Genomic DNA, 26,887 nt, shown 5'->3' with positions numbered 1-26,887 from the left:
TTTATATCTGTGTATCAGCTCCGTGACTCTACCATGGTTCCCTAGCTTCTTGCTCAGCAGCTCTGCTCATTTCCCCGCATACTGCAGCCTAAATTGTCTGTGAAACCTTTAGTTACATTGTTTTGCGTTCGCTGTTTGCAATCTCCTTGCTTCCAACTTAATTTCGCTCTCGTTCATCACATCGAAGCGGTTCAGTCTTTTTTACCTGCCTTCTCACATCTTCTTGGCGGTTATACTTGCCCATATCGCAGCGTTTTATTTCAAGTTTGTTGGTTTTAAAATTTACATAGCACTTTATTGTTCAACTTTACCCCATTGTTTCAGGTTAGGTCACACAATAGTTTTAGCTGGTGTTTTCTTACACTGCCTATTTGAGGGCGCTCTCAAAACCGACAGGAATATTACCGCTATACTATGAATAGAAATAATTTTTCCTACTACATACAAAGAAACAGACAGTGGCAACATTTCAATTTTGACGTTAATAAATAGAGTACAACATGCGGTCACAAAAAAAGCATTTTTCGAAGCAGTACGAAACTTATCATGTGTGCAGCAACTATTATACCTTTTTCATCCTAAGTGCATCCCCAAAAATCAGACACCCTCACTGGTAAACATTTACCTAACTACTTAATTTCCAGGGGCCAGACACATGCCCTCCAACACTTTCTTTACTGTCTCAAAGGCTTATTTCTTAGTCTTATCTATACCACAATCTATTGTGCGCCCTGCGTTAGGTGCTAAAAGCAGCATGTTGTGGTTTGTAGACCACACGCTGCGACTTTTTCCGTCTCTGTGAAAGCTTTCATTCAGTTGCAAACAAGAAAGAACAAGCATTTACAATGCAATAGGTCTCGCAATGACATTGTTTTTAGCTATTGGCATTGAAAATAGTATTCCCCCCCCCCCCCCCCCTTCGTGAAGCATTAATTTAGTAATGGCGTTGTAAATGACAATGTCAACCCCTGATGACAATGTTCAATTGTACATCCAATCAGACTACCTACCACTGACTTCAGTCTGGAGACCACTACATTTTACTAGCTAGCTACAGCCACACAGCTCCAAACCATATGACTTAAGTTTGAGTATTCAGAGGTTTTCACACGTGCCCATGTATACATATATGAATAGTAGTATTAACATTTAACGCTATCCAATTGTCGAGCCTTCGAATAAGCCGCAGTTACGTCGCACGTGGCTGGCCCTTTGAAGCCTTTTTGTGCGCGCGCATCCAAGCTTGATAATATTGAAAATAATAATGACCGCGAATGTAGCTCACAAAACGAAAAGAAAGGGCTCTTGGCGCTTGGCGAGCGGCTTTACTCTCACTTCTCCGTGTCCCTTCTTGGCGTCTTAAAGTGATAACGTTCACTCCTATTAACCAATATATCTACATACTCGAGCACCACAGTACCTCATCTCTGGCTTTACAAATTCCCTCAGACATACGCATTTGTTTAAAATTGCCAGACACTTTGATAAGTGTGTTAAGGTTTGAAACAGTCCATTGGACTTGGCAAGACGTGCTCAATTCTTTACCCCAGAATGCATTTCCCATTTGTTTCCATCCCCCAGATTTTCTTTTAAGAATTCTTATTAATCTTGAACACTTTCCGTGAAGTGGAAATTTATAATATAGTCCAGAGTGGGGTTTAGGGAAAGAAGGGCTAGTTGTCTGGCATCCAGCACCATGCTGTAAATCACAAACGCAGGCCCTACCAAGGGTTATTCTGAGTGTGCGTCCACTCCAGGGAGATGTTTGCTGCATCACTAAAGGTTGTAATCTGCCTGGGATTTGGGCACATCCAGAGAAGTGAACCATGGAGGCCTTGGCTGCCTGGATCGCAGGTGTTACATGGTTCATTGGTACACAGAAAAGAGATGTCAGAGTTTTGGAACAAAACCTAATTACAACTGGTGCTTCGCAGGTGTGAGGCTCCATTAAAGCAAATGGGACCACAGAGACTGACTCTGGTGAGGCGAAGGTGCAAGGTTACAACAATGGAGTGAGTGTCTGGGATCATTCCATAAAGGCTGCCTGATTTAGGATAAATAGCTACAAAACTCACAAAGAAGTTCAAAGACGAACAAGCCAATATGAGAAAAGTGGAGTTGCAGGGGAAAGAACCCCTGTGAGGACTGAAGGAACATTTTTGTGAAAGGGCCCAATTAAGTACGAAAGCTCTTATGAGTGGAGGCCTACTCCTGAGTGGAAAATTACCCACCCCTCCCACCTCTGAGGCGCAGGTTATCCAAGCATGAATGTTGTCGCCTTTCATCACTGGATGAAATGTGGTTATCGAACTGACAAATTATAGCACCGAATATCTGGGCAGAAACCACCGTTCTCTAGAACGAGCATAATGGATTGACAGTGTCCACGGGTCACAAAATGCGTTCTGGCTCGGTGAAGGAAGCCTAAATTGTTCCAAGCAGCCTTATGAGATTTAAATTGCCCACCCTTTGACCCTCCCTTTGTTATTGTTCAATTTCAGTGCCTGTTTAACCATTTGCTTTAACTTTTATTTTCTTAGTTAATTTCCTGTGATTTCTTGTTTAAGTAATTAAAGGCTCGCGCACTTTTTTCTCTCTATAGAATGCGGTTTTAGGTACTTACCTCCAGCACCTTTTCATGTACCTTAATCAGGACGTTTTTTTTGTTTACAACGTGTGCCCGCACTGTTAAGGGTATTTTTTGGTTTACCAAATGGGCTCTCTAGTGCCTCGTGTTACTCCAGGAACAGAATGGCAGTGCCTCAGGCCCAGGGGAGTGGTTAATTGGTAAGCGTTTCCTCCCATGTTCTTGCGCAGCTGCAATTATGACAGTCTTTAGGGGACGGGCATGCTGCTAGCATTGTTGTTCAGTTTTTCCCTATTTTTCACACCGTCACCAAGTTTTTTTTATTGCCCGCCCCCTTCCATACCAGTGTGTGCAGCAGTTAATAGTACTGCTGCCTCTGTAGCCAAAATGTAGTTTGCCAAAGATAACACAATGTATTTAAGTCGGAGATGCCATGCTTCATCATCTTCTGTGGATTTCCCACAGCTCGCTGTGTCTTTTCACACTTGCACATTGATAGCAGGGAGGGGTCGGACATAGGGTCTGAAATGGAGCCCGCATCTCAACCCGATACACAAAACGCACAGAGGAAAACTTGCAAAAAAGAGCCTCACAGCAGGGGGCGGGCTCGTGGGGCATTTCACCTTGAACTCTACACCTTAACCCAAATTAAAGAACACCCTCACGTGTGTGATATCCTTGGGCTCTCCAACTGGACACAACAACTCGGAGCACTTGCAGGGTACACTGAACATGCAAAACAGTCCTCCCAGCGGGTGCCATGCGACACAAGAGAGCACGTCTACGTGGCGATTACACGTACTGCAAGAACACACACAATAGGAGTATGGTGACATGGATTGAAAGGAAGTCTCAGCAGGGCGCGCCAACTAAACATTCAAGAACACATCAGCACTTCATCTGAAAACAGTTCTTGAATTGGAAAGTGCGCGTGCCATACACAACTTATCACTCGCGGCCGTGGTCACACGAGGAGTACAATGCAACTTTAAAACGGATGCAAGAATATTCACACAATGCGGGGGCTTGGAGGGAAGCACTGAAAACACAGAGGGGGTAACCCTCCGCGGGGAGGGACCCTGTTCACCCCGAGATCAATGAATATCCCGTGAGACTCAGAAGCACCTCCGCGTGCGCACATTCGTGCAAGGAAGCACACGCCACTCAGGACTAGCACAAATAAGCATTTTAAGGCAGAGACTAAGCCTGCATAAGCAAGAATACACTCTCAGCCGGAGAGCGACATGTGGACTGTAGAGGAAAACAGCACTTAAACATGGGGGTTGCACGCTTGCCCCGAAAGCAGCACTTTCACACGGATAATGCAAAGCAACTAAACGGGCTAGGAAAACAAAATAACCGGACAATACGCCACGCTTAACCACGCGCCCACCCCTCGCAGCCAGGGGGTTGCTGAAGGGAATGCCACTGAACACTGCTCATTATGTGCTGCATAAAACCCCACTGCAGGAAGTGCCAGGGTCTGACCAGTGCCCACCACGTGCTGCACCAATAATTCAACACAGAAGGTGCCTGAGTCTGGACACTGTTTGCCATGTGCTGCACAAAAACTCCAAATACAGCAGCAGTGGCGCGCTCCGTACCCGCTGCTGTGTGCAGTCAGTAACCCATCCATGCCTTAAGCTGCAGCGAGCAATTCACGAAGCGTGCACCTCTTGGTGAATAAAATTCATGTTTTGGAACACTAACTGCAAAAATAGTAACTTCGGTCAATGGCGGGGTTTTCTTCAGGGAGAAGGCTTTGTGGGTGGGCATGGAAAGCATTACCGGGCCCCTCAGTCAAGAAACGCATTATATTACATCCATATAAATCAGCGTCCACAAATTAGCGTCCGCGTCCTTTGATCACGTGACAATGTTTCGCTTCCGACCCAGCCAATACCAAAACCAGGCGTGAAGGCAGCGTGGTTGCAGGAAGCCCGGAGCACTGGCTGGTGTGCTTCACGACAGTTGTGAAGACTTTTCTTATCTGCTTGTTAAATAAACAAGCAGATGAGAAAAGACTTCATGAGAGCCGTGAAGCAGGCTATCCAGTCTGGACAAAAAGCCAAAGGGAGGCAACGAAAAATCTTCCTTTCCAATGGGAAGCCAGCGTTTACCATAAACGCTGACGCTACCCAATGGAAATCAGGGGCGGGGCTTCAAGCCCTTTACTGAAAATCCTCTCCTACAAAATCTATTGCGGAGGCGGACGCGAGACCTAAAAACAAACAGGATGGAAGACGCCTTGGCCGCATCTAGCTGTTATTTCATGTCTGTTTTGCATTCGCTGTCGGTTATACGTCTGCTGCCATCTGCAGAACACTAAGTTTAGTTTAACAAGATATTCTTATGCTTACCATATGTACAGGCTGAAAAGAAAGTCGTAAAAAGGGAACCGCAACGTGCAACTCATGGCATTTGTAGCTTGTAAGATTGTCATTGCGCTTTTGGTATTTTAACAAATGTAGTTGTTTTACGTTTTCTCAAGCAACACATCACGGAGGTTAATTCTTTTTTTAAGTGCCTTTTCAGACCTTCTTGTGGCTATTGCTTGTACACATCGCAGCATTTTATTTTCGATTTCTAGCTTGTACTATTATTATTGAGTTTTTGGTGTTCCAACATTAGTTCGTTGTTTTACGTTGCCTAAGGCAACAGTTCATATATACATGCACATATAAAGGCATTCATTACACACTGCCTCCTGCTGATTCAATGTTAGTGACCTGCCACAGTCGCCCAGCAGTACACATAGCAATATTAAAAATACTAGTACACACTAATATTACAACTCTTTTTGTACAACTACCAGTTTTGTTTGCCTTTAAAAAGGTGTAAGGCTGCAATATATTGTCCCTGCCACACTGGGGCTGTATATGGGTTTATGGGTTGCATACTAACTCGATCTGTGTCTTTATACTGCGCACTGCCAGCGCTCTGTGTGCAGTAACAACATACCCCCCCACGAACAGTACTGGGATGTACACAAACCCTGATAGCTGTGCGTGTTTAGAGCTTTCATAGCTGTGCGTGTGCTGAATCAGCCGGTGTACTGAGGACTTTCTTAACAGTGTATGCTGTCTGGTTGCTTTTTGGTTGTTTCTTTTGCAGTTCTATATATTGCGAACTAGACCCAAAAGTATTATTGTGAGAAGTTGGCCTGATATATGATGTCACTAATTCTAGTGTACACCTTGTATCTGTCCAAACAACTCTTATGGTGATTGGTTGTAAAGTCAACCTTATAGACCAACTATCCTAGTGGTAGCATGGACAAGAGCAGTCTTAGGCTAAACTCTGTATGGCATGTGAAGCCAGCTGTTATACCATATGTAATCCCTTGAATACCAAATGAAAGGACACCACAACAGATATTTATAAAAATAGAATGTATTTATTCTAGTCAGACCCTCAGCACTCTTTATGAGATTCGAGGTAAGTACAACATAGTCTTATTTAAGCATACATGAAGTCACACAGGTAAGTAATACAGTTAGGCCCTAGGGGCCACGCAAACCATATACTAAGTAAGTGGTATAAGAACCACTGTCACGAACACAGGATAGGCCTAGGCCTAGGGAATCGCTGGGGCTACACTATACTACCAAAGGTTAGGAAGTGGAAGGCCCACGGGATTCAGGTGCAGAGTGGAAACACTCACGCGTAATGCGTAAAAGTCAATAGAAATAGTAGTTATTAGAAATTAACAGTTTTAGGACACTTCTGGAATAGCTAGGAGTTCGAGACTTGGAAACTAGACCCTAGGATAGTCAATACCCTTGTGAGCACCAGAGTACTCAAGTTACCTAGCCCAGGGGCTGCGGGTGCATAGGTGTGAACTTGCGTCGGGTTTCGTCGTTGACTCCTATGGATGCCTGAAGGAAAGTTGCTGACAGGCAGTCAGTGAAGAGTGTCCGGTGGATCCCAAGGATGGAATCAAGAAGGAAGGATACCTGCAAGCAGAAGGGACAGAGTCTAGGTCACCAGCCAGGAGCCGGGAAGGAACCAGGAAGGAACCAGGCGATGTCGTTCAGATGCAGGTGAAGAGGTGAAGCTTGTCGCAGCAGCCACGGGTACCAGGAGACGTCGAGGACGACCAGGACCAGGAGGCGAGCTGTCCCACTAAGGCTCTTGCTGTCGGCGGCATCGATGTCGAGTTACGACCCAACAAGCCTTGGCAAGCGGAACCCACGCAGAATGGAGGACTTGCTTCTGGGGCAGACCAGGAAGGTCTGGGGTGCTTCTCTTTCACAGAGGAGCGGGTGCCAGTCTGGAGGAGCCGGACCGGCAAGGTGAAATCAAAGGTTCGTCGTCGCAGAGGTCACTAGCCAACGGGCCAGCAACCGGACAACACGTCGAGCAACTCCGGTGCAGAAGGGCCCCACGCAGAACACGTGAAGTGTGGGGAGCTGATCTTCTTTGCAGATGGTGCTCGGGATGGGGGCTTCTCAATTCCCCAAGCACAGCCTCGAGGAAGCCTCAGAAGTCGCGCTAGTCAGTTACTAGCCACCTTTCCCAAGTCGCCGGTCCCTCGTCGCCTCCACGGGTCTCAGCTTTGCTGTAGAGGTGGATCTGGTTCAGAGGTGTCTGGAAGTCTCGGCGCTGGTCAGTCTCTGCAGTCGTCCCTCGTGGGATCAGTCGCAAAGCAAGCAGCGGTCACTGGATGGTGCCTGGTTGCCCAGGGTGGTCCCTCCTTGGCCACAAGGGAGATTCTTCAGTCTTCTTCCTGAGGTCGAATGTCGAAGGTCCAGAGTTTCTGTTCAAGTTGCAGATTCAGGATAATCTAATTTGCAGGGCTCAGCTACCTACTGATATACTGGGCTAGTGAAGATGGTGGTCCTCCCTCGCCTGCTCTTTCTCTTTGTCAATATCCCTATAGTTCTCCCTCAGTCTGTGTTTCGCGAGCTCCGATCGTTGATGTTTAAACTGGCATGGGCTGGCAAGATTCCCAGAGTGGCGCTGGACACGCTCATGCTTCTATATGCTGACGGGGAACTGAATGCCCCAAACCTCGAGCTCTACTGCAGAGCTGCACAGGCCACTCACACATATGGTTGGGTGCATGGACGCCCTGAGCTGCCACATCTTCAGATAGAGGGCGTCGCTGCTTTCCCATACCCTCTGCCTCACTTTATCACACAGCCTCCCTCGCGACGCTGCGGCATACTAGACTCGATCAACTCGATGGTGCATGCATGGAATGCACTCCTCAGCCTATATGATGGTGCTCAGCTGTATTCACCTCGCTTGCGAGTGGATTGGTGCCACTGGTTTGTGCTGAGCTCAGACAAGGGGATCCTTGCTTCACTGCGCCGTCTGCATATTCAAACCATAGGAGACCTTTTTCTTGACGGACTAGTGCGCACTTGGGAAGAGGTGATGTCGGATGGCAGAGTACAGTCTGTGCTGACGAGATTTCATGTCTTCAGACCCCGCCACGCTTTGCGAACGATTTTGGGCGATGAGCTCCATGAACCCCTAACCATCCCCTCTCTGACATCCCTTTTATGCGCGTAAACCCCAAGCAAACTGATCTCAAAGTTATATAACTCAGCTTTGGCCACTAAGGCTCCCCCACACAATAAGGTTCGGCAGGCTTGGCAGCTTGACATCGGTGCTCCGATCACGGATGAGATCTGTCTCTATTGCTGTACTGCCACTTGACAGATCTCTATTAATGGCCGGCATAGGTTTTCCCATTTTAAATTTCTGAACAGAGTATACCATTCTCGCCTGCGCCTTTTCCAATTTGGCCTGCGCGACTTTTGACGAATGTGAGCCATGTCATGCGGCTCAGGCTGGTTTTTTTCATCACGCGTGGAGGTGTCCTCCGGTGGATCGCTATTGGATGGCGGGTTTTCGCAAGCTGAGTGACATCCTGGGTATCACTCTTGCCCCTGATCCCCTCTTGGCGCTGTTGGGCTACACTAAACCACTGCGGAAATTAGCGGCTTTCGGTCTCCTGTTAGCCAAGCGCAGATTGGCGATGCGTTGGATGAGGGGCCGTTGCCCACTATTGCGGAATGGGAACACGATATGGTCTACTGCAATACTCAGTCTGATGTCTATAATGAGATGCTTCCTCTCTGCAATCGACGGAAAAGTTTCTGGGGCCTCTTTGCTCAATATCAAGCTGCTCGGATGGCTGAGGCGCCTGTCCCTGACAACTAATCTGAGCTGCTGCTAGCCACATGGTAATACGCGCACTAGCGCTGCAGGCACCTCCCCCACTCTCCCCCCGCACCTGCTCCTGCCTGTAGTAGCGCTCATTGCGCTGTGCATATACCCCCTCCCCCTCTTACTGTGTACGTCACCATGCTCCCCCATGTGGTTCCTCTCTTGCTCAAACTCCTTATCTCTTATTGTTATTGTATTTTACATTCATGACGTATCCTTTATTATTTGCTCTAGTTTTTAGCGATCCACCTTTTATGTTATTTTCTGTATGATTTTTCTTCTGTTTGATTTTCGCATATGTTGGGGGTCTTTCTTTTCAATTTGTATTTTTTTTTTTAAGCAGCGTGTTGTGGTTTGTAAACCACATGCTGCGTCTTTTTCGTCTCCGTGAAAGCTTTCATTAAATTGCTAACAAGAAGAAGAAACAAGCATTTACAGTGCAATAGGTCTCGCATTTACATAAGTTTGAGCTATTGGCATTGTAAATAACAATGCCTTTTTTATAATTTGGTTTTTCAAACCTAAATAAAAGGCATTGCCATTTACAATGCCAATAGCTTAAACTCTCGTAAATGTGAGACCTATTGCATTGCAAATGCTTTATTTTTGTATTGCTTTCTTTCAGCGATAGTGCAAACTTCGCTCGTTTCGTCGACAGTGCAGAGACGACGGGGAGGGGTGTTTTCCTCCTGCCTGACAACAGCATTAAACGGCTGATGGGTTTAGATGGGATTGTTTGTCTGAATAGGAGGGTATGAACAGTAGGGTGAGATGAAGCCAGTTGACCTTTACAGTCAACAGCACCTGCTGTGAAAGGACAATAGAGACCTGAAAGGAGGAGTGGGAAATTCCATGGGGAAACCAAGAGCTTCAACAACAAAAAACGAGCATTAAAAATGCAATAGGTCTCGCCTTTCATTAACTTAAAACCATTTGCTTTGCTATACAATACTGTTAGCAAAGCAAATGGCTTTAACTTAATCTAAGCCGAGACCTATTGCATTTTCAATGCTTGTTTGTTTTAGCTTTGGTTCCCTCCCGTTTGAAGCTGTCCTACACGGTGCTTTTGCAGGGGTAAAGGGAGGTGAGCCAATAGTACCTTGGAGGGGGGGGGGGGGGGTGCAGGCCGCAGTAGATGGTGCCTTTGAAAGGGGGCAGCCTGGCTGCCCTTTGAGAGGGGAGGGAGGAGAGATGGTGGTTGAAGTGCCTTAAGGTATCAATATAAACGAGGACTGCACCTGTGTGCATGGGCATAATGTGTACTCTCGTACACCAAGCGTAAAATGCGCCAAGCTCCCGTTCACTAATAATGCCACATCCAACCCCACCTGAACCCCCCACCGGCAATAGCATTCTAGAACGTCCCTTTCTGATGTGCTGCATCTGTGTCTCTGGTCCCAGTTGTAATTCCTCATTCATAGTCCTCTCAACACTGCTGCTAGCTGCTTGTCTGGTCCCCGTGGTAATTTCTCATTCGAAGTCCGTCCTCTAGACAGTGCTACTAGCTGTTGCTCTGCTCCCAGTGGTAATTCCTCATTTTTTTGTCCGCTACACAGTGCTACAGCTGCTTCTCTGGTCCTGTCGGTAACTCCTCATTCTAAGTCCTGTACATTGTGCTTCAGCTGCTCCTCTGGTTACAGTGGTAATTCCTCATTCGTAGTCCTCCAGACAGTGCTGCAGCTGCTTCTATGGTCCTAGTGGTAATTCCTCATTCTTACTCCTCTAGGTAGTGCTGCAGCTGCTTCTCTGATCCCGTCGGTAATTCCTCATTCTAAGTCATCTAGACAATGCTACAGATGCGTCTCTGGTCACTGTGAAAATTTCTTATTCTTAGTTCTCTAGGCAGTACTGCTAGCTGCTTCTCTGGACACCGTCAGTAATTCCTCCATTCGAAGCCCGCTAGACAGTGCTGCAGCTGTGTCTCAGTTCCCAGTTGTAATTCCCCATTCTTAGTCCTCTAGACAGTGCTGCAGCTATGTCTCTGTTCATAAATCTACTACACTCCAAACCGAAACATATATATAAGACATTGTAATTTACAATGCCAATAGCCCTAACTCTGACAAATGCGAGACCTGTTGCATTGCAAATGCTTGTTAGTTGCTTTCTTGTAGAGAGCCACTTTCCTCAAGAGTTCTGGGATTCTTCGAAGGCAGGGCAGCCCTCCAAGGTTTGCGGAGGTCGCTGACTACAGGACAGGCGTTGTTTCTTTGCAGGATCTTCAAGGGCTGTAGACAGGCCGGTAGGGCTCGGACTGGGTCAGTGGGTGTTGATAGTCTTCTCTGCACAGCGTCTTTCTCATCCTTCTTCTTAGGTCAGCAGGAACTAGTTTCAGGGTCTGGGGGAGCCACCTAAATACTAGATTTAGGGAGGTTTTAAGGGAGTGATGGGGCAAATGGGCACCTCCTGTGGGAGAGGGCATATACCTATCCCTGATTGGAGAAGTCCTACCATCTTCAAGATGGCGGGGACTGAAAGATGTGCTTCGCCTCCTACACCTCAGGGGTGGAGTTGCCACCTCCTATTCTTCCTAGTTTTTTCCACCCAAAGTGGGGATCTAGACCGGGGGCTTGCATTCTCTGTAGCAGCAAAGACTTGGGATCGCATTACAGAGGCAGCAGGCCTTTGAAGCTTCCGTCTCGAACACTGTGCCCATCCTGGGGGATGAGGTGTGACACCTCTGCCCAGGATGTTCTTTGTGTCTGGTGTCAGAGAGTGGGGATCTCGACGCAGGGGACCAGAAACATGTCTGGATGTCGCAGGCTGCCTAAAGACAGTCTGTGATCACACCGGCAAGTTTTCAGGGGGCACCTCTGAGTGGCCCTCTGGGTACATGAGTCAATACATCCCACACTGACATCAGTGTGGGTTTATTGAGAGTAGTTTTGTACCAAACACTCCTGTGTTCAGAGAAGCCATCATGGTGCTGTGGAACTCGAGTTGTCGAGTTTCCAGCCCATGTACTCTCTATGGCTTCCCCAGCACTTACAATAACTAAGAACAGATTTAAATATTGTAGGTGCATATCTGCTCAAGTAGAAATGTCCACACCTGTGATATAGTGCACCCTGCCTTAGGACTGTAAGGCCTGCTAGAGGAGGGACTTACCTTTACTATACGAAGTTCTATTTGGCATGGCACACAGCTAGTGTGCCTTTTCGACTTTGTCATTTTGTCTGTACCAGGGCATGCATGCTTCAGTGGCAGTCTGCATGGCCTAGATGAGGTGTTCTTATGGAACCCTCTTCAGTCCCAATGCCCTAGGCACCCAGTTGCCATTTACTAGGGACTTGAGGGGGCCTGAAGGGCCAATTGTGGAACAGTTTTAGGGAAGAAGCACTGGCACAGGGGACCTGGTTGGCATGTCTTGTAATAGGTTGATGTTGGTGGGTAGGGTCATGTACATGTTAAAAAGGGTGGGACTGAGGGACAATCCATGTAGGAGTCGGCATATCAGTTTCTTAGTCTCTGATGTGAATGATGGCTGCCTGACCCTTTGGGTTCTTCTGTGAAGAACAGATCATTTGAGAGCGGATCCTTGTGTGCCAATCTCGTGGAATTTTATGAGGGTGTTATTGGAGACCGTGTTGAACAGAGGTTGATCAGGATGAGGGCAGCTGTTTTTTCTCTGTCCAGGATCATTCAAATGTCATCAGTGGCTGCAATAAGTGCTGTTTCGGTGCTGTGATTCTTTCTGAATCCTGACTGAGTATTGTCTAGAGGATGGTGAAGTTCGATGTGGGTTGTTTCTTGATGGCCTTCTCAATCACTTTGGCTGGTTAGGGAAGCAAGGAGATGGGTTGGACGTTGCTCAGTTAATTCAAGTCAGCTGTGGGCTTCTTGAAAGAGTGACATCTGCAAATTTCCATTCACCCGGGAAAAGTGGCTTGATGAAGGTGTTGATTATGTGGGTCAGGGTGGTGCTGATTGGTGATGTTCCCAGGTTGTAGATGTGGTGGGTGCATGGGTCAGTTGGGTTCCAAGTGAATGAGCCGCATGATTGAATGGACAACTCTCACCAGAAACGACACAACGGCAATCGGGTGGCGGTCTCGGTTGATGGTGGCTAGGTTTGCAAAGAGTTGTCTAGGGTTGGGTTGGTGTGCGAAGTTGTTGTAGAGGTTTGTGATTTTGCTGTGGAAGAAGTTGGATAGGTTGTCAGTTGTTAGGAAACTGCGATGTTGGTGACAGTGGCTGAGGTCGAAGTAAAATCCTTAATGATCGAGAAGATTTTCTTGCAGATCTCCTTGCAGATGTTGGATCTTCCTTAGACGCCAGTTCCTACAAAAAAGAGACATTGCACTCTGATGCGGTCCACTTGTGCTTTTTTCTTGGAGTAGTGGCTGGATCTCTATTTCTTTTCTAGCTGTTTACAGTGTCATTAGGTGTCTCTGAGGTCTTCTGTGAACCAGCTGGCCTGCTTGTTGAGTTTGATGGGTGGGAGGAAGTCCGCACAGTTCTTGATGCAGTTGTTAATATCCTTGTCGAGGTTGTCCATGGGGCTAGGTTGAGAACCATTTATGCGAGTGGGTGTTGACGTGCGAGTTTGCAGTGGCATGTGTATTGGGAAGGGCTGTTGAGGGCGTTGTTAGTATTTGAGTAGGGGTTGTGGGAGTGTGGCTGCTGGAGAACCGGTGGTGGGTGCAAGTGAGGGCTCTTACCATGTTGTCAGGCACAACTGCAGCTAGGGGAATGACGTCCAAGATCTAGTGACCTAATGAGTGCTGCAGAGTATTGGTGGGCTGTAATCGGACCGGGATTCCTGGCGTTGGGCACGGTCCAGGCGCAGACGGGCTTGCTTTTGGTGCACCAGCTCCGCATAATTGTTTCATCTGCCATTAAGTAGGTCCTGGGAGGGGGAGGCGTGCAGGGTGCTGTGATGTCTTTTCCTGTACCGATGGGTAATATAAAGACCGGTTTGGCAGGGAAACCAGTAATGTCACTTACTGTCCACATGGATGATGGGAAATTCAGTTGTCACTTCCTGTGTAGTTGTATGAGGGGAGATCTTGTGTTGTTACTTCCTGTGCTGATGGGGCTGCCTCAGGCACAGTGTAATATTGAACTGCATTTACCAGAGATGTGGCCCAGTGCTTTTGTCTCAATTACTTAACAGATTAATTTGAGACCTGATTCTTGTCTGCTGTCTTTAGGATATAGACACTGCTGTTGTCTCAGACACCACTGATGACTTGTGGTTCCTCAATGAAGCTGGGACCGAACAATATAACTTGGAGGTAAAAGTGGAGACACAGGACTCTGATCATGGCATCGATGAGGATGGTATTGGTGAAGAGGAAAAGGGCACTGGCAAAGAGGCAAGTTCAAATGCAAATCTTACTTTAGCTATTTCACTTGTACAACTTTTAAAGAAAAGCCGTCACCTAATGCTGGACCTGGAAACATCTTAATGGTATTAAATAAACCAACATCAGGGTTAGTACTTTATTTCCCAACACACTGTTGGTCTTGGTCCCTTTCTTGTACGTTTTGCCTCACCCTCTTGCATGTTTTTTACAAAGCTGGTAACTGTTATTTTTAGGGGGAAAGGTAGATGGTGCAAGTGAAAGAGTCTGAGATGAGGGCCTGGCTCATTATAAGAGTTATGCGTGGCATTCTTTCGTTCACAGATGTTAGACACACACTGCATACACTTGTCTACAGAATTGATTATTTTGAGGCTTCTTAGGGAACCGAGCAAGTTAGTGAATTTTGTTCAGAGTAGCCTATGTGTACTGGTAATCGTTGCTATCGAAGGGCCATAATTGGATAAGTTACTCCTTTTGAGCTTGTAAAGTTGAGCAGTAACAGCATACTTTGAGTTTTAGGGCTTAAAAACGAAGACACGATACAGCACAGTAGGTAACATTCAGTAATGTCAAAGCGTCCTCTTTATAAAGGAAAATTACTTTATTAAACAGGTGGGAAGAAGCAAAAGCCGAAACTGGCATGTCCAAAAAAGTGAGGTAGTTCATAGTTATGGAGTTAAGACTACAAATGTTAGGATAGCTTATTGGTTAAAGGGACTAGATTTCTACTAGCATTGACAATATGGCCAGTATTGTCCTGAAAGACTTCGTTTGGGATCTTTGAGGGCACTCAGGTCTTCAGTCTTTTGCAGTGACTGAAGTGACAAGGTGATTGGAAATGTGTGCAGAGGATGCAGGTGCAGGCCAATTGAACCAAAATCTGGTCCTGGGTCACCGTTGGGCCCCATACCACCACTAGGGCCAGAATAAATCCCTTTTTTCAGTGGCAATAGAACCCAAGGGTGAACATGCACTTTACCAGTATGAATGGTACGTTAATATGTTGCTCCCACTAAAAGTAATCAACAAATTGAGCAATCAAGCAGCGAGAAAGCTACCAGTCAAGTCATTGGTGCTCCCTCTGTTATCTGGTGACTTAGGCAGGAGTGTACCTGGTCCCTAGTGTGCTATTAGGGAGACAGACACTAAAGTTCAACAGCCACATTAGGAGCGGACCCAATGTTGTAGTTATTAAAAGTATAAGTTGTGTCAGCTGATTGGAGGACACACCCTGGGAGCACACTCAAATTCAGAATAAACTATTTACAATGAACACTTAGGTGTGCAGTCTTTTGCTTCAAACTGACTTAAGTTATTAAAAGAAACAAATCTATTAGTTGGGCAGTACTTAATACAATAGTGTAAGAGTACCTTATTATTTAGCGTCCTGTCTCTTCTATTCCATGGGTCATGGTCAAGCTTTTCTGGTAGAGTGGCAACACCTCGGGGTCACAGGACCAACCAAAAGCTTGTCTTTTGTTAGTTGCTCATGACAGACTTTAAGACTCAATAACAAAGAAGTATAACGTCTACAAATAATTATGGAGGCTGGTCTAGCTCCAAACATCCAGTGAATCGCCATTCCGAACATGAAATTGGTTGATTGTTTAGGCTTGCACATGTGAGCGACAGTGTTGCAGCTCTTAGAATGTGATGCTGGTCTTCCTCGGCCATTGATTCCTCCAGGTAGAACTGCACTGTGGCAGCCTCGTATCTCTTGGAGGGTCTCTGTCTGCCAAGCCATCTATGTTCTGGTCTTCTGTGAAACAAGTCTGCTCATACTGGCAGAAACAGTGCAGCTACTCATGCAGACATGTACGTTCTGTAGTAGGGGATCTCTGTGTATAGTCATAATCTAGTGAATAGTCCCGCCCATGTGCGTGGACCCCGGAGCAATAAAAAATAATCTCTTAAAGTGTCAAATCATGCAGACCTGCATCCGCCTTTAAGAGAGAATTTTATTTAAAGACAGATAATGCAGCCTATACCCACAGGCTACACTGTCCAGTACTTCAACTAGAATTCCACCAACATCCACAAACAGCACTGCCTGTGGAATGATAGAGAGGAAGGAATGGACAGAGCCCCATAGGCTGCCATTATGTGGCTGAGAACAGGATACTGTGCCTTTAAGAAAACTTTCCAGATTTCCAGAACTTTCCCAGTATCCCAGAATGCACAGCAGGTCCCTTCTACTTTCAGTTCTTTTTTCCGGCTCCTGCTAGCAGGACCCTGGAGCATTGAGCTCTCCCTTTTCAAGGGTTATTTGTTGCTTTTCAAGTGTTAGAAAGTCCTTTTTCCTTCTGGTGTTGCCAGAATGACTGGCTTGTTCGACAAGTGTCCTGATTGTGGAAGAAAAAAGGCTAAGTCAGACACACACAGGGTGTGCATCGTCTGCCTTCCCCAGTCCCACGTGCCTGAGGAGTGTGAGATCTGCCGCTCTTTTTCAGCCAGGACCCTGAGAGAGAGGAAGAAGATCAGGCTCCAGGTCCTGGAGGACAAGAGGCTGAAGGCACGAGGTGGGTCTGGAGGGGCTGATTCTGCCCATGCTGAGGCCTCTGGGGGGCTCCCCAGGGGCAGGAAGACCAGCAAGCGTCCCCACTCCCCGACGACGTCGACGGCGGCGTCGAGGGGGATGACTACGGTCTGTTCGCCATCTCCCCAGGGCTCTGGGGAGAAGCGGCGTCGATGATCGACGTCGAAGGAGCTGAACAGGCCGCCGTCGACGACATTGGCATCTTCTGCGACGTCGCCGTCGAGCCATCGACGGCGAGATCAGGCCCTGCGTCGGCGCTCGCCGTCGAAGGGGAAGCGCCGCTCGCCGTCGGCGGAGAGGCGACGGTCGCCGTCAAAGCGATCGACGTCATGGAGATCGGCGTCGAGAAGACGATCGGCGTCGAGAAGACGATCGGCGTCGAGAAGACGATCGGCGTCGAGAAGACGATCGGCGTCGAGAAGGTCGACGTCACGGAGGTCGACGTCGAGAAGACGATCAACGTCACGGAGGTCGATGTCGAGGAGGCGGCCGACGTCGAGGCGGTCGACGTCGAGACGGCGCAGGGGGAGCCCTGACGCCAGGAGTAAGAGGGGAACGGAGTCGCCGGGATCGGGGTACTCCATGGTGTATACACCCCCTCGGAACCCTACGCCATCACTACCTCCGCCGCCGCCACCACGGCCGCCGACTCCTCCACCGCCAACACCACCGCCACTGCCACCACGGCCGGCGTCACCACCTCCACCTCCCCCTCCGCGTCCTATACCACCTCGCACTCCGTTGGGGCCGCCTGCAGTTCCACCGAGGTCGGTCTCCCTGCCCAGGTATCCGACTCCGCCGCAGAGGACGCCGAAACCGCGTCACCTACGGTCGCCGGGCCCGGCTAGACCGTCGGACAGGCCGAAGCCGAAGAGGTCGCGCTCCCGCTCCGTCAGGAGGAGAAGGTCGCGGAGCCATAGGAGGTCGTCGTCGTCGACATCAGGACGGCGCCGTAGGAGGTACAGGTCCAGGTCACGCACACGGTCCTCGGCCAGGGACTTCTCGCCGACGCTGTCGGACTCACCGGGGACTAGGGTGTCTCCGTTGGATGATCTGGTCTCCTTCCAGGAGGTGCTGCTGCGGGGGGCAGCCAAGTTGGGCATCTCGGTGACGGTACCGACGCCCACGACGTCCGTGATATTCGAGACTCTACACAAAAAACACCTGTCTCGCCCTCTGCTGCCTCTAGTGCCGGGACTGGTGGAACCCACGTTGGAGTTGTTCCTCACCCCCGCGGTGACGAAATCCGCTCCCTCACGGCTCATGAAAAAGTATCGGGCCCGGACTCGGACCCTGCTGGATGGACCCGAAGCCGGACTCTGTCATCGTGACGGCGGCGAGGAAGCAGCATGCGACTGCACCTTCATCGACGGTCCCGCCCGACAAGGAAAGCCGCTGGCTGGACTCGGCGGGTAGGAAGGTGTGTGGGACCGCGTCTGCCACCATGAAGGCGGCAAGTGCGGGTGCGCTGTTGGGGCGTTACGACCGGGCCCTGTGGGAGTCCCTCCAACAGTATGCGGACCTGCTGCCCCGGGACCATAAGGAGGACTTCCTGGAAACAGTGCAAGAGGGCATGCTGGTTTCGAACCAGGTCATCAGTGCGGCAGCGGATGTCTCCTTGTTGGCGGCGCACTCCTACTGTCCTGGTGTCCATCAGAGGCGTCACTCTTGGCTGCGTCTGACGTCGCTCAAGCCAGAGGCTCAGCACAGAGTAGCCAATCTGCCCTTCTCGGGGGAAACCCTGTTTGGAAAACATGCAGATGATGAGATGGCCCGCATGAAGGCGGAGGCGGAGACCCTGACTGCTGTCGGGTTGGAGAAGGCCGAAAAGAAGAAGCGCCCGTTCCAGAGGCGGTTCGGGTCTACGGGCAGAGGGCGTGGGCAGGGTTCGGGACAGCAGCAGCACCAACAGCAGCAGTTCCGGAAGCCCTTCCAGAAACGCCAGAGGGGTAGAGGAGGCCAGCAGGCTAATACCACTACCAAGGGCCCGGCCGGGTCTCGGCCCTGAGCGACTACTTCCCCCTCAACCGTTACCCACTCCAGTGGGGGGAAGCATTCAACTTTTTCCGGCAGAGTGGAGAAAAATTACTCAGGACAAGTGGGTGCTGAATATTGTTTGCAATGGATACAGTCTTCGGTTTATCAGCCCGCCTCCAGCGATTCCGCCGGTAAGCTCTCCGTTTCAGCTGCGAGAGCTCCAGGCGGAGGCACACATCTTGTTGGGAAAAAAGGCGGTAGAAGAGGTACCTCTGTCTCAAAGGGGAAGAGGTCTGTACTCTCGGTTCTTCCTCGTTCGCAAAAAGGACAAGAACGAGTTCAGGCCCATTCTGGATTTGCGACAGGCAAACAAATGGATTCGCAGAGAGAAGTTTCGCATGCTATCGTTGCATCAGATTTACCCTCAACGGCAACGGGGAGACTGGCTCTGTGCCATAGATCAACAGGATGCGTACTTCCATGTGCCCATCGCACGGAAGCACAGGAAGTTCCTGCGATTCCAAGTCGCCGCATTACTATCAATACACAGTACTGCCATTTGGGCTAAAGTCTGCGCCCAGGACCTTCTCGAAGTGCATGGCGGTGGTGGCGGCACACCTGCGGAGGAACAAGGTGTTTGTCTACCCGTATCTGGACGATTGGCTGATCAAGGCATCATCCTTCTCGGAAGCGCAATAACACTTCCGGTGGACGTGCGCTCTCTTGCACAAGCTGGGGTTGCACGTCAACATGTCCAAATCGGTCCCGACTCCGGTCCAGTGCATACAGTACCTGGGAGCCTCCATCAATACGCGGTCGGCAAGCGTGTCTCCTTCGGAGGAGAGACGGTTATCACTCCTTCGGAAGGCTCAGGACCGCTCCATCGACGACAGTGAGGAAGGTGTCTTCGCTGCTGGGATCGATGGCCTCCTGTATCTTCCTCACGCCTCACGCACGGCTACACATGAGACCACTGCAGGAGTGCTTGGAGGATCAGTGGGATCAGAGGACAGGTTCTTGGGACGACAAGATACGGCTGTCTCTACATGCTCTTCAGTCTCTGAAGTGGTGGTGTTCGGCGGAAAACCTCCTCAGGGGGGTTCCCTTCCACAAGGACATTCCCACGAAGAGTGTCGTGACGGATGCGTCTCTCCAAGGCTGGGGAGCGCATTCCGGGGACTTGCAGATTCAAGGAACGTGGTCCCCGTTGGAGTCGACGTACCACATCAATTTCCTGGAACTCAGAGCTGTCTTCCTGGCACTGAAGGCCTTCATTCCGTCCTTCCAGACCAACTCGCTGCTGATACAGACGGACAATACAACCACTATGTATTACCTCAACAAGCAGGGGGGGGTCGAGATCGCGCACTCTGTCGCAGGAGGCGCAGGCGATCTGGCACTGGCTTCTGGCCCGAGGACTGACGATTACGGCCACGCATCTGCCAGGGGTACAGAATGCTCAGGCGTACTCACTGAGCAGGCTGATTCAGGAAAACCACGAATGGGTCATAAACGACGAAGTACTAGGAGAAGTCTTCGCAAGGTGGGGGACTCCAGACGTAGATCTGTTCGCCACCGCCGAAAACAGCAAATGCCGAGACTTCGCATCCAGGTACTACCAGCGGGGGATGCTGGGGAATGCGTTATGGATCGATTGGTCGAACAGCTTTCTGTACGCTTTTCCACCCATTCCCCTGATTCCGGCAGTGCTCATCAAGCTGTCACAGTCCAGGGCGCAGATGATCCTGATCGCCCCGGAATGGCCCAGACAGTGGTGGTTCACGGACCTACTTCACCGGTCTCTCCTTCCTCACATACGGTTGCCGTGCAGGCCGGACCTTCTCACGAAGTTCGGGGGGCGGATGGTGCACCCCAACCTCTCGTCTTTGTTTGGCGGCATGGCTCCTGAAATAGTGCAATATGGCCATCTGAATCTGCCATAAGATTGTATGGACATACTGAAGGAGTCTAAACGGCCTTCCACTAGGACGTCTTATGCCTATAAGTGGAAGAGGTTCCGTATCTGGTGTAAGTCCAAGAACTTTGATCCTACGACATGTAAGGAAGATGTCATCCTTCCGTACCTTTTGCATTTGGCAGTCTGGCCTTAATTTCCATTCCATTAAGGTTCATCTGGCTGCTTTGACTGCTTACAGGAAATAGCCTTCACAGACTTCCTTCTTTCAGATCCCTGTGGTCAAGGATTTTTTGGAAGGCTTGAAGAAAGTGTTTCCTCCTGTCAGACTTCCCTCGCCTTCCTGGGACTTGAATGTGGTGCTGTCCAGACTGATGAAGGAGCCTTTTGAACACATTCACAAGCTTCATTGCAGCACCTATCCTGGAAGGCGGCGTTCCTAGTGGCCATTACATCGGCCCGCAGGGTGAGTGAACTTCAGGCATTATGTTGTCAGGAACCTTATACTGTATTTCATGCTGCTAAGGTTGTGATGCGTACTCACCCTAAATTTCTTCCTAAGGTTATCTCTGATTTTCATGTCAACCAGACTATAACTTTACCTACGTTCTTTCAGAATCCCTCTTCGCCAGCGGAAAGGTCTCTCCATTCCCTGGATGTTCGGAGGGTGTTGAAATTTTATTTGGATAAGACCAAGGATATTCGTAGGTCAGACCAATTGTTTGTTAATTATGGATCAGTCCGGACCAGTCTCGCGACCTCTAAGCAGTCCATTTCTCGGTGGATTGTGTCCTGCATACAATTGTGTTATCAAAAGGCTAAAAGACCTTAGGGGGTAAACCTAAGGCTCATTCCACCAGGGGCAAAGCTGCCACGACGGCTTTGCTGCGTAAGGTTCCGATTTCAGAAATCTGCAAGGCGGCCACTTGGAAGTCGGTCCATACCTTTGCTGCGCATTACTGTCTGGACACGGATGCCAGGGCAGATGCTCAGGTTGGGCAGGCTTCACTGCGAAATTTGTTCGCACAGTAGTGGTATTGTCTTGTGTGTTCTCCACCGCTGTTGTTGTATGGGGATGGGCTTGCCATTCTATTCACTAGATTATGACTATACACAGAGATCCCCTACTACAGAAGGAGTATTTTCTTTTCTGTAACTCCAGTTCTGTAGTAGGGGTATCTCTGTGATAGTCATAAGCGCCCGCCCTCCTCCCCGGTGGAGAGAGAATTCTTCATGTGAGGAATGCTACAGGTCTGGCGTGCTACGCCTTCAAAAAGAACTGAAAGTAGAAGGGACCTGCTGTGCATTCTGGGATACTGGGAAAGTTCTGGAAATCTGGAAAGTTTTCTTAAAGGCACAGTATCCTGTTCTCAGCCACATAATGGCAGCTTATGGGGCTTGTCTGTCCATTCCTTCCTCTCTATCATTCCAGAGGCTTTTGCTGGTAGAGGCAGGGTTTTTTCCTGTGTGGAGAAAAGCTGGACAGGCAGTGCTGATTGTGGATGTTGGTGGAATTCTAGTTGAAGTACTGGACAGTGTAGCCTGTGGGTATAGGCTGCATTATCTGTCTTTAAATTAAATTCTCTCTTAAAGGTGGATGCAGGTCTGCATGATTTGACACCTTAAGAGATTATTTTTTATTGCTCCGGGGTCCACGCACATGGGCGGGACTATTCACTAGATTATGACTATCACAGAGATACCCCTACTATAGAACTGGAGTTACAGAAAAGAAACTACTCCATCTGTCTACACTTTTCTCTTACACCCATATGTAGGGGAAGCTACATGCTTGTTTACAATATGGTGTGAGCAGCCTTTGCCATACACAACTCCAAAACCTTTTTCCACACACTTCTAGCCATCCATTCATACACTAGCAGTGACAAAAAACGGATAAGCACAATGCTCGTCATAACCCCATGACATATATTGTACCATTCTTCGCAGTCTCATGGTGTGCTGCCTGCTCACAAATGTTCTTCAGCACCTCATCTGCTATAAAGTGCTATATAAATGCAATACAAAACAAAAGGTTCTAGCACCAATGTGTCTCATATGCTCCCTAGACTAAGGCCCTCTCTAGATGGAGGGTTCTGCTTCTGGTCTCGTCTTTCTCCTACAGTGTTGTGCAGTCCTCCTCAGTGTCAAAACTATATAAGGGAGAACAAACTGATTGATTGGTTGATGGGTCCTGCACCTGTCTGCTGCATTAAACAGGAATTTAGAGCCAACCAGACTGTCTTGTTAAAAGTTCCTGTAATAAACCAATCTTGGAGCAGTAGAATTTTTGTTGCTGGCCACATATTTTGACCAGCCTATTTCTGACTGATTCTAGATGCAATGTGATTTGGCTCCGACTCTGTTATATAGGTGCACTCATTGCTAATGGTGACAGCTGCAACTAAGCAAATGGGTGACGGGTGAATTTTACTTGGCAGGAAAATACTACCAACAAAGTGAATGGAGTAGTGACCTTCCGCTGCCCATGGTAGATGGGGATGGGAATGGCTTGTGTGCAGGCTGATAGTTCTGAGATAGATACAGCCAGCTTACACAAGAGGAACTGTTGTGGTATGTGCCATGCACATGGACTTGGGAGATCCTACCATTCCACATACGCAAATATACATTCATCTGATAGAGACATCTAGCCACATATTCCTTACCTTTGACCTTCCCATGCATCAGACTGGATCCGGAAGATTTTTCTTAAGCAGTACCCCTGCGCACCAGTAGGTGGAGTTCAGTCAACTCTGTTACGTCATAGGCATCGTCTCAGTCATCATGGCGTCCACGTCGTCTATATAGGCGCCGCCTCAGTGCACTGATGTAAGTTCTTTTCTTTCCGCACCAACCAGCACAGATCCGTTGGAGAGCTACCCCCTGTCATTTTTTGACTGACTTTTTTCGACTTTTTGCCAGACGTCAGATGACTGGGGCAACATCACGCGGAGTTGACCAAGCCACCTACCAGCACCCAGGGGTACTGCTCAAGATAAATCTTTCGGATCCAGTCTGACGCCTGGGAAGTTCAAAGGTAAGGAATCTGCGGCTAGATCATGTCTCTACCGCATAAGGCGTTACCAAAGGTAAGTAACTTGTCCTTCATGTGTCTTTGACATGATGAAGGCAAAGGACCACAGTTAGCAAAACCTTACTGCGAAGAGGCCGTAGCTAGTCACCCTGGAGCAGTATGGGTAAAAAGACCTGTACTGTTGCCTACAATCATGCAACCCCAACGGTAAGCCACTGCATAGCTTGGGTTGAGAGGGCAGTGGCCATGGTCATCAAAAATTAAAAGGGGTGTGTTTCGCATTCTTCCCCCACCCCTGATGGGCAAGATATTGTACAGTTTCGATCTCAACCAAATAATATGGAGCAACTCCAGTGAGTTCACGATTGTAGTCACTAGAGGAACAAGCATTGGTAATGCATCGCTTTTGCCTATGTAATGAATAAAGAGCTGTTTTCATCAATCATCGTCTGGGAGAAGTAAAGAGCTCCCTGACCAATAACACAGGAGTGGAGAGGATGTGGGGCAGCTGCCAGAGATGCTGACTATAGAGCTGGGGATCCTGGTTCGTGTCTCCGCTGCACCGCACAACATCCTGTGATTATATGCAAATCACGTAATCTCTCCGGGTGATAAATTGTAATATAAATATGCTGCCAGAGTAAAAGGAAAAACTTTATGAAAATATAGTTCCACCAAAGCGGATTTTAAAAGTATTTCGGTGGCGGGAAACTGATAAGAGAAGCAGATGCAGAACAAGCATTGGCAAATGCAGGAAAATGTTACAGCCAATAGAAATAGAGGAAAGGTAAATGGCATGCACAGGAACCAATGAGAAGCCAGGAAAGAGAGGAGGCGGGATATAAAGCAAGCGTTGTGCAGGAGAAACCTAAAAACTGTCATGGTTGTCCTATACAAAGCCCGATTTCCACTCTTTACCTCTCCCTTCTGTAACGGTATGAATGGGGAGACGAATGCGGGAACACAGGCGGACTACATCTCCCAGAAAACCTATGAAAGGGAGGGCCCGAGGATAACAGGAAGCACCTGTGTAAACTCCTACTTAAGGCGTGCCCCGGAAAAGAAGGGTGCTTGACATCTTCTCCCGGAACTCTTCTTGCATTTTGTTTCGGTGAACGAGCAGTCGGTCCGTGTTCCATACAACAGACATCAAACTTCCCGATACGCGTGTGGGCGTATTCTCTGCAGCACCATCGCATCCTATTGTTGGTATCCAGCCGAGGCAGGAGCGTGTCCCTGCTTTTGACTCCATGTCTGCTCCCTGCTCTCTCTCTCCTACATCATGGCAGGATGGGGAACCGGAGCCGGCGATCAGTGGAGTCCAGAGAAGTCCTGTTACAGTCTTCCTGACTGCTTGTATTGGTAGCGCTCCAGGAGAGCATGGCCGTTGTTTAGCTCCATTACAAACAGTAGTTGGCAGTCGTCTATTTCTGGATATTCGGCAGTTGGAGCTTGAACTTGTGACTGTGGGCTGTGCGTGGGTGTAGGGCTGCGCTTACGTTCCTTCCACCCCCTCAGAACAGTGAGAGTGTCTATTCCTAAGGCTGTAGTCAGGGGGCTTTGCACACTTATTTTTGAACTATTACTTTTCATTTAGATTTACCGAGCGGATTTTCCTCACCTTGCCGAACCTTTTAAGGACCCAAATTGGGTTACGAACTATTGAGGTTACCTGTGCAAGACGTATTGCGAACAGAGTGCCTGACTTGTACATGAGCGTCTCCTGTATGTGTGAATGTGAGTATTGAACGCAGTAGCCTGTGTTCTATAGAAGGTGTCTAAGGAGGTTTTATATGAGTGTACTTGTCTTTTCTCTTCGCTACTGAAGACAGCACACATTGAGGGAGACTTTTTCCGGAGCGAGATAGTCACACTGGTAAGAACGCTGCAGAAGAGAGTTGTGATTCTTCAGCAACCTTTTCTTATTTTGTCCCTTTTCCCCCAGAGAGGCGCCAACTCGAGATAGCTTGGCTAATGGCTCTTGGGTGGTGTCTCCTAGGGGAATTGGAGATCTAGCCACGCATCGTCTCTGCTGGGTCAAATTACAGGTTAGTGGGAACCCCAGTGACCTTTTGTCAGCCTGACAAAAACATGGAAGTCCCTTATCAAGCCAGGCCAGAAACATTCATCCCACCAGTTACATAGAAATAAACTAGGTTTCCTAATAAACAAACTTAAGTGTTTAATCTTCCTCACTAACATCTAACAACCATGTCAAGTTGGAGATTAGGAACTTGGTTGTCATGCAAACTACTGTGAGGGTAGGACACGTCTTAAAGTTTTCAAGCTAGTTAAAGAATGACCTCTCATTTGATAGAAAATTAAAAGCAGAGTGCAGGCAACTAGGCTTCATAAGAAAACTGTGATGATCCTGTAAGGCAGTCTTAGAGGGCCGCCATTCCAGCTCACAGTACAATAACTGTTAAGGATTTCTTTTATCTTCTTTCCAAAGAAGAATCTTTGAAAAATGACTTGAGTTTTTGTAAGATGGCCCGTAAGTGCCAATAAAATATGTATATGGCTCATGCCTTGTGCATAGCATCCCTCCGTCAGTCACTCTGTGAACATGCCCACACTGTCAAAATGACTTGTAAAAAGCCTCTAACAACAAGGAAGGATTTTGTTGAGGATAAGATTTGAACAAGAAATATTCTGCATTGTACCTAAATCCCTGACAATGGGCAATCCTTGTACCATGGAGACCCACTCAAACTTCCTTTTCAGCAGCACAGAGCAGCAGTCCATCACCAACATTCTTGCCATACATTGATGCATAGACAGTGACCAGTGACTGCTACCTGGCTTTGAAATCGATGAACCCCTTATTGCAAATTATCTAAGGCAGTATAATGGGGTTTTGGATTAGTCAGTAGCTACTGGACAGTATCCTCCGTCTTTTATGTTGTTTACTACTGTTGTGCTAGGACCACATAAATTATTGCATCCTAATCTGGTGAACAAGTAACTTCATTTGGGCAATAAATCTACAGATAGCTGGGATGAACAACGAAGACTTACCTGTGGCGATGGTAGGAGTTAGAAGCTCTGTATGAGACAGTAAATCACTCTCTACCTTCTTAAAAATAAAACAATGACATAAACATGTAAGTTACATGACTGCTTGAAGAATATATTGCTGTAGTAATGGATGTGGATGTTACAAGTTTTTTTTTTTTTCTTCAAAGTAGAGTTTCCGGTGTTGACGTGACTAGTGAACCCTTTTTGAAACCCACAATGCGCAAGGACAAAGACTGCTCCTTAGATTGTGTTTCTTTCTTCTCCCCCTTTCCCTCCCATCTGTGTTCAGATGTGCTTTTGCAGAACTGTGGGACAGACACGCGACAAA

General features: G+C 48.3%; 1 protein-coding gene across 8 annotated transcripts in view; it reads left to right on the top strand.

Annotated features, from left to right (window-relative positions):
• The window catches only part of MDM4 (MDM4 regulator of p53), a 554,746-nt gene that overhangs the window by 388,084 nt on the left and 139,775 nt on the right, over positions 1-26,887 (top strand). For 7 of the 8 annotated variants that reach the window (XM_085651207.1, XM_085651198.1, XM_085651201.1 and 4 more), the window contains one exon: positions 13,921-14,085. The exons of the other annotated variant lie outside the window; for it this stretch is intronic. In XM_085651207.1, the coding sequence (XP_085507333.1) occupies positions 13,921-14,085 (165 nt within the window). The remainder of the gene's footprint in view (positions 1-13,920; positions 14,086-26,887) is intronic. 8 annotated transcript variants of the gene reach the window in all.

The sequence above is a fragment of the Triturus cristatus genome, chromosome 1_1, assembly GCF_964204655.1.
Source record: "Triturus cristatus chromosome 1_1, aTriCri1.1, whole genome shotgun sequence".
NCBI lineage: Eukaryota > Metazoa > Chordata > Amphibia > Caudata > Salamandridae > Triturus > Triturus cristatus.
Note: the sequence above shows the minus strand (reverse complement) of the source record. Positions and strands in the feature narration are given on the sequence as shown.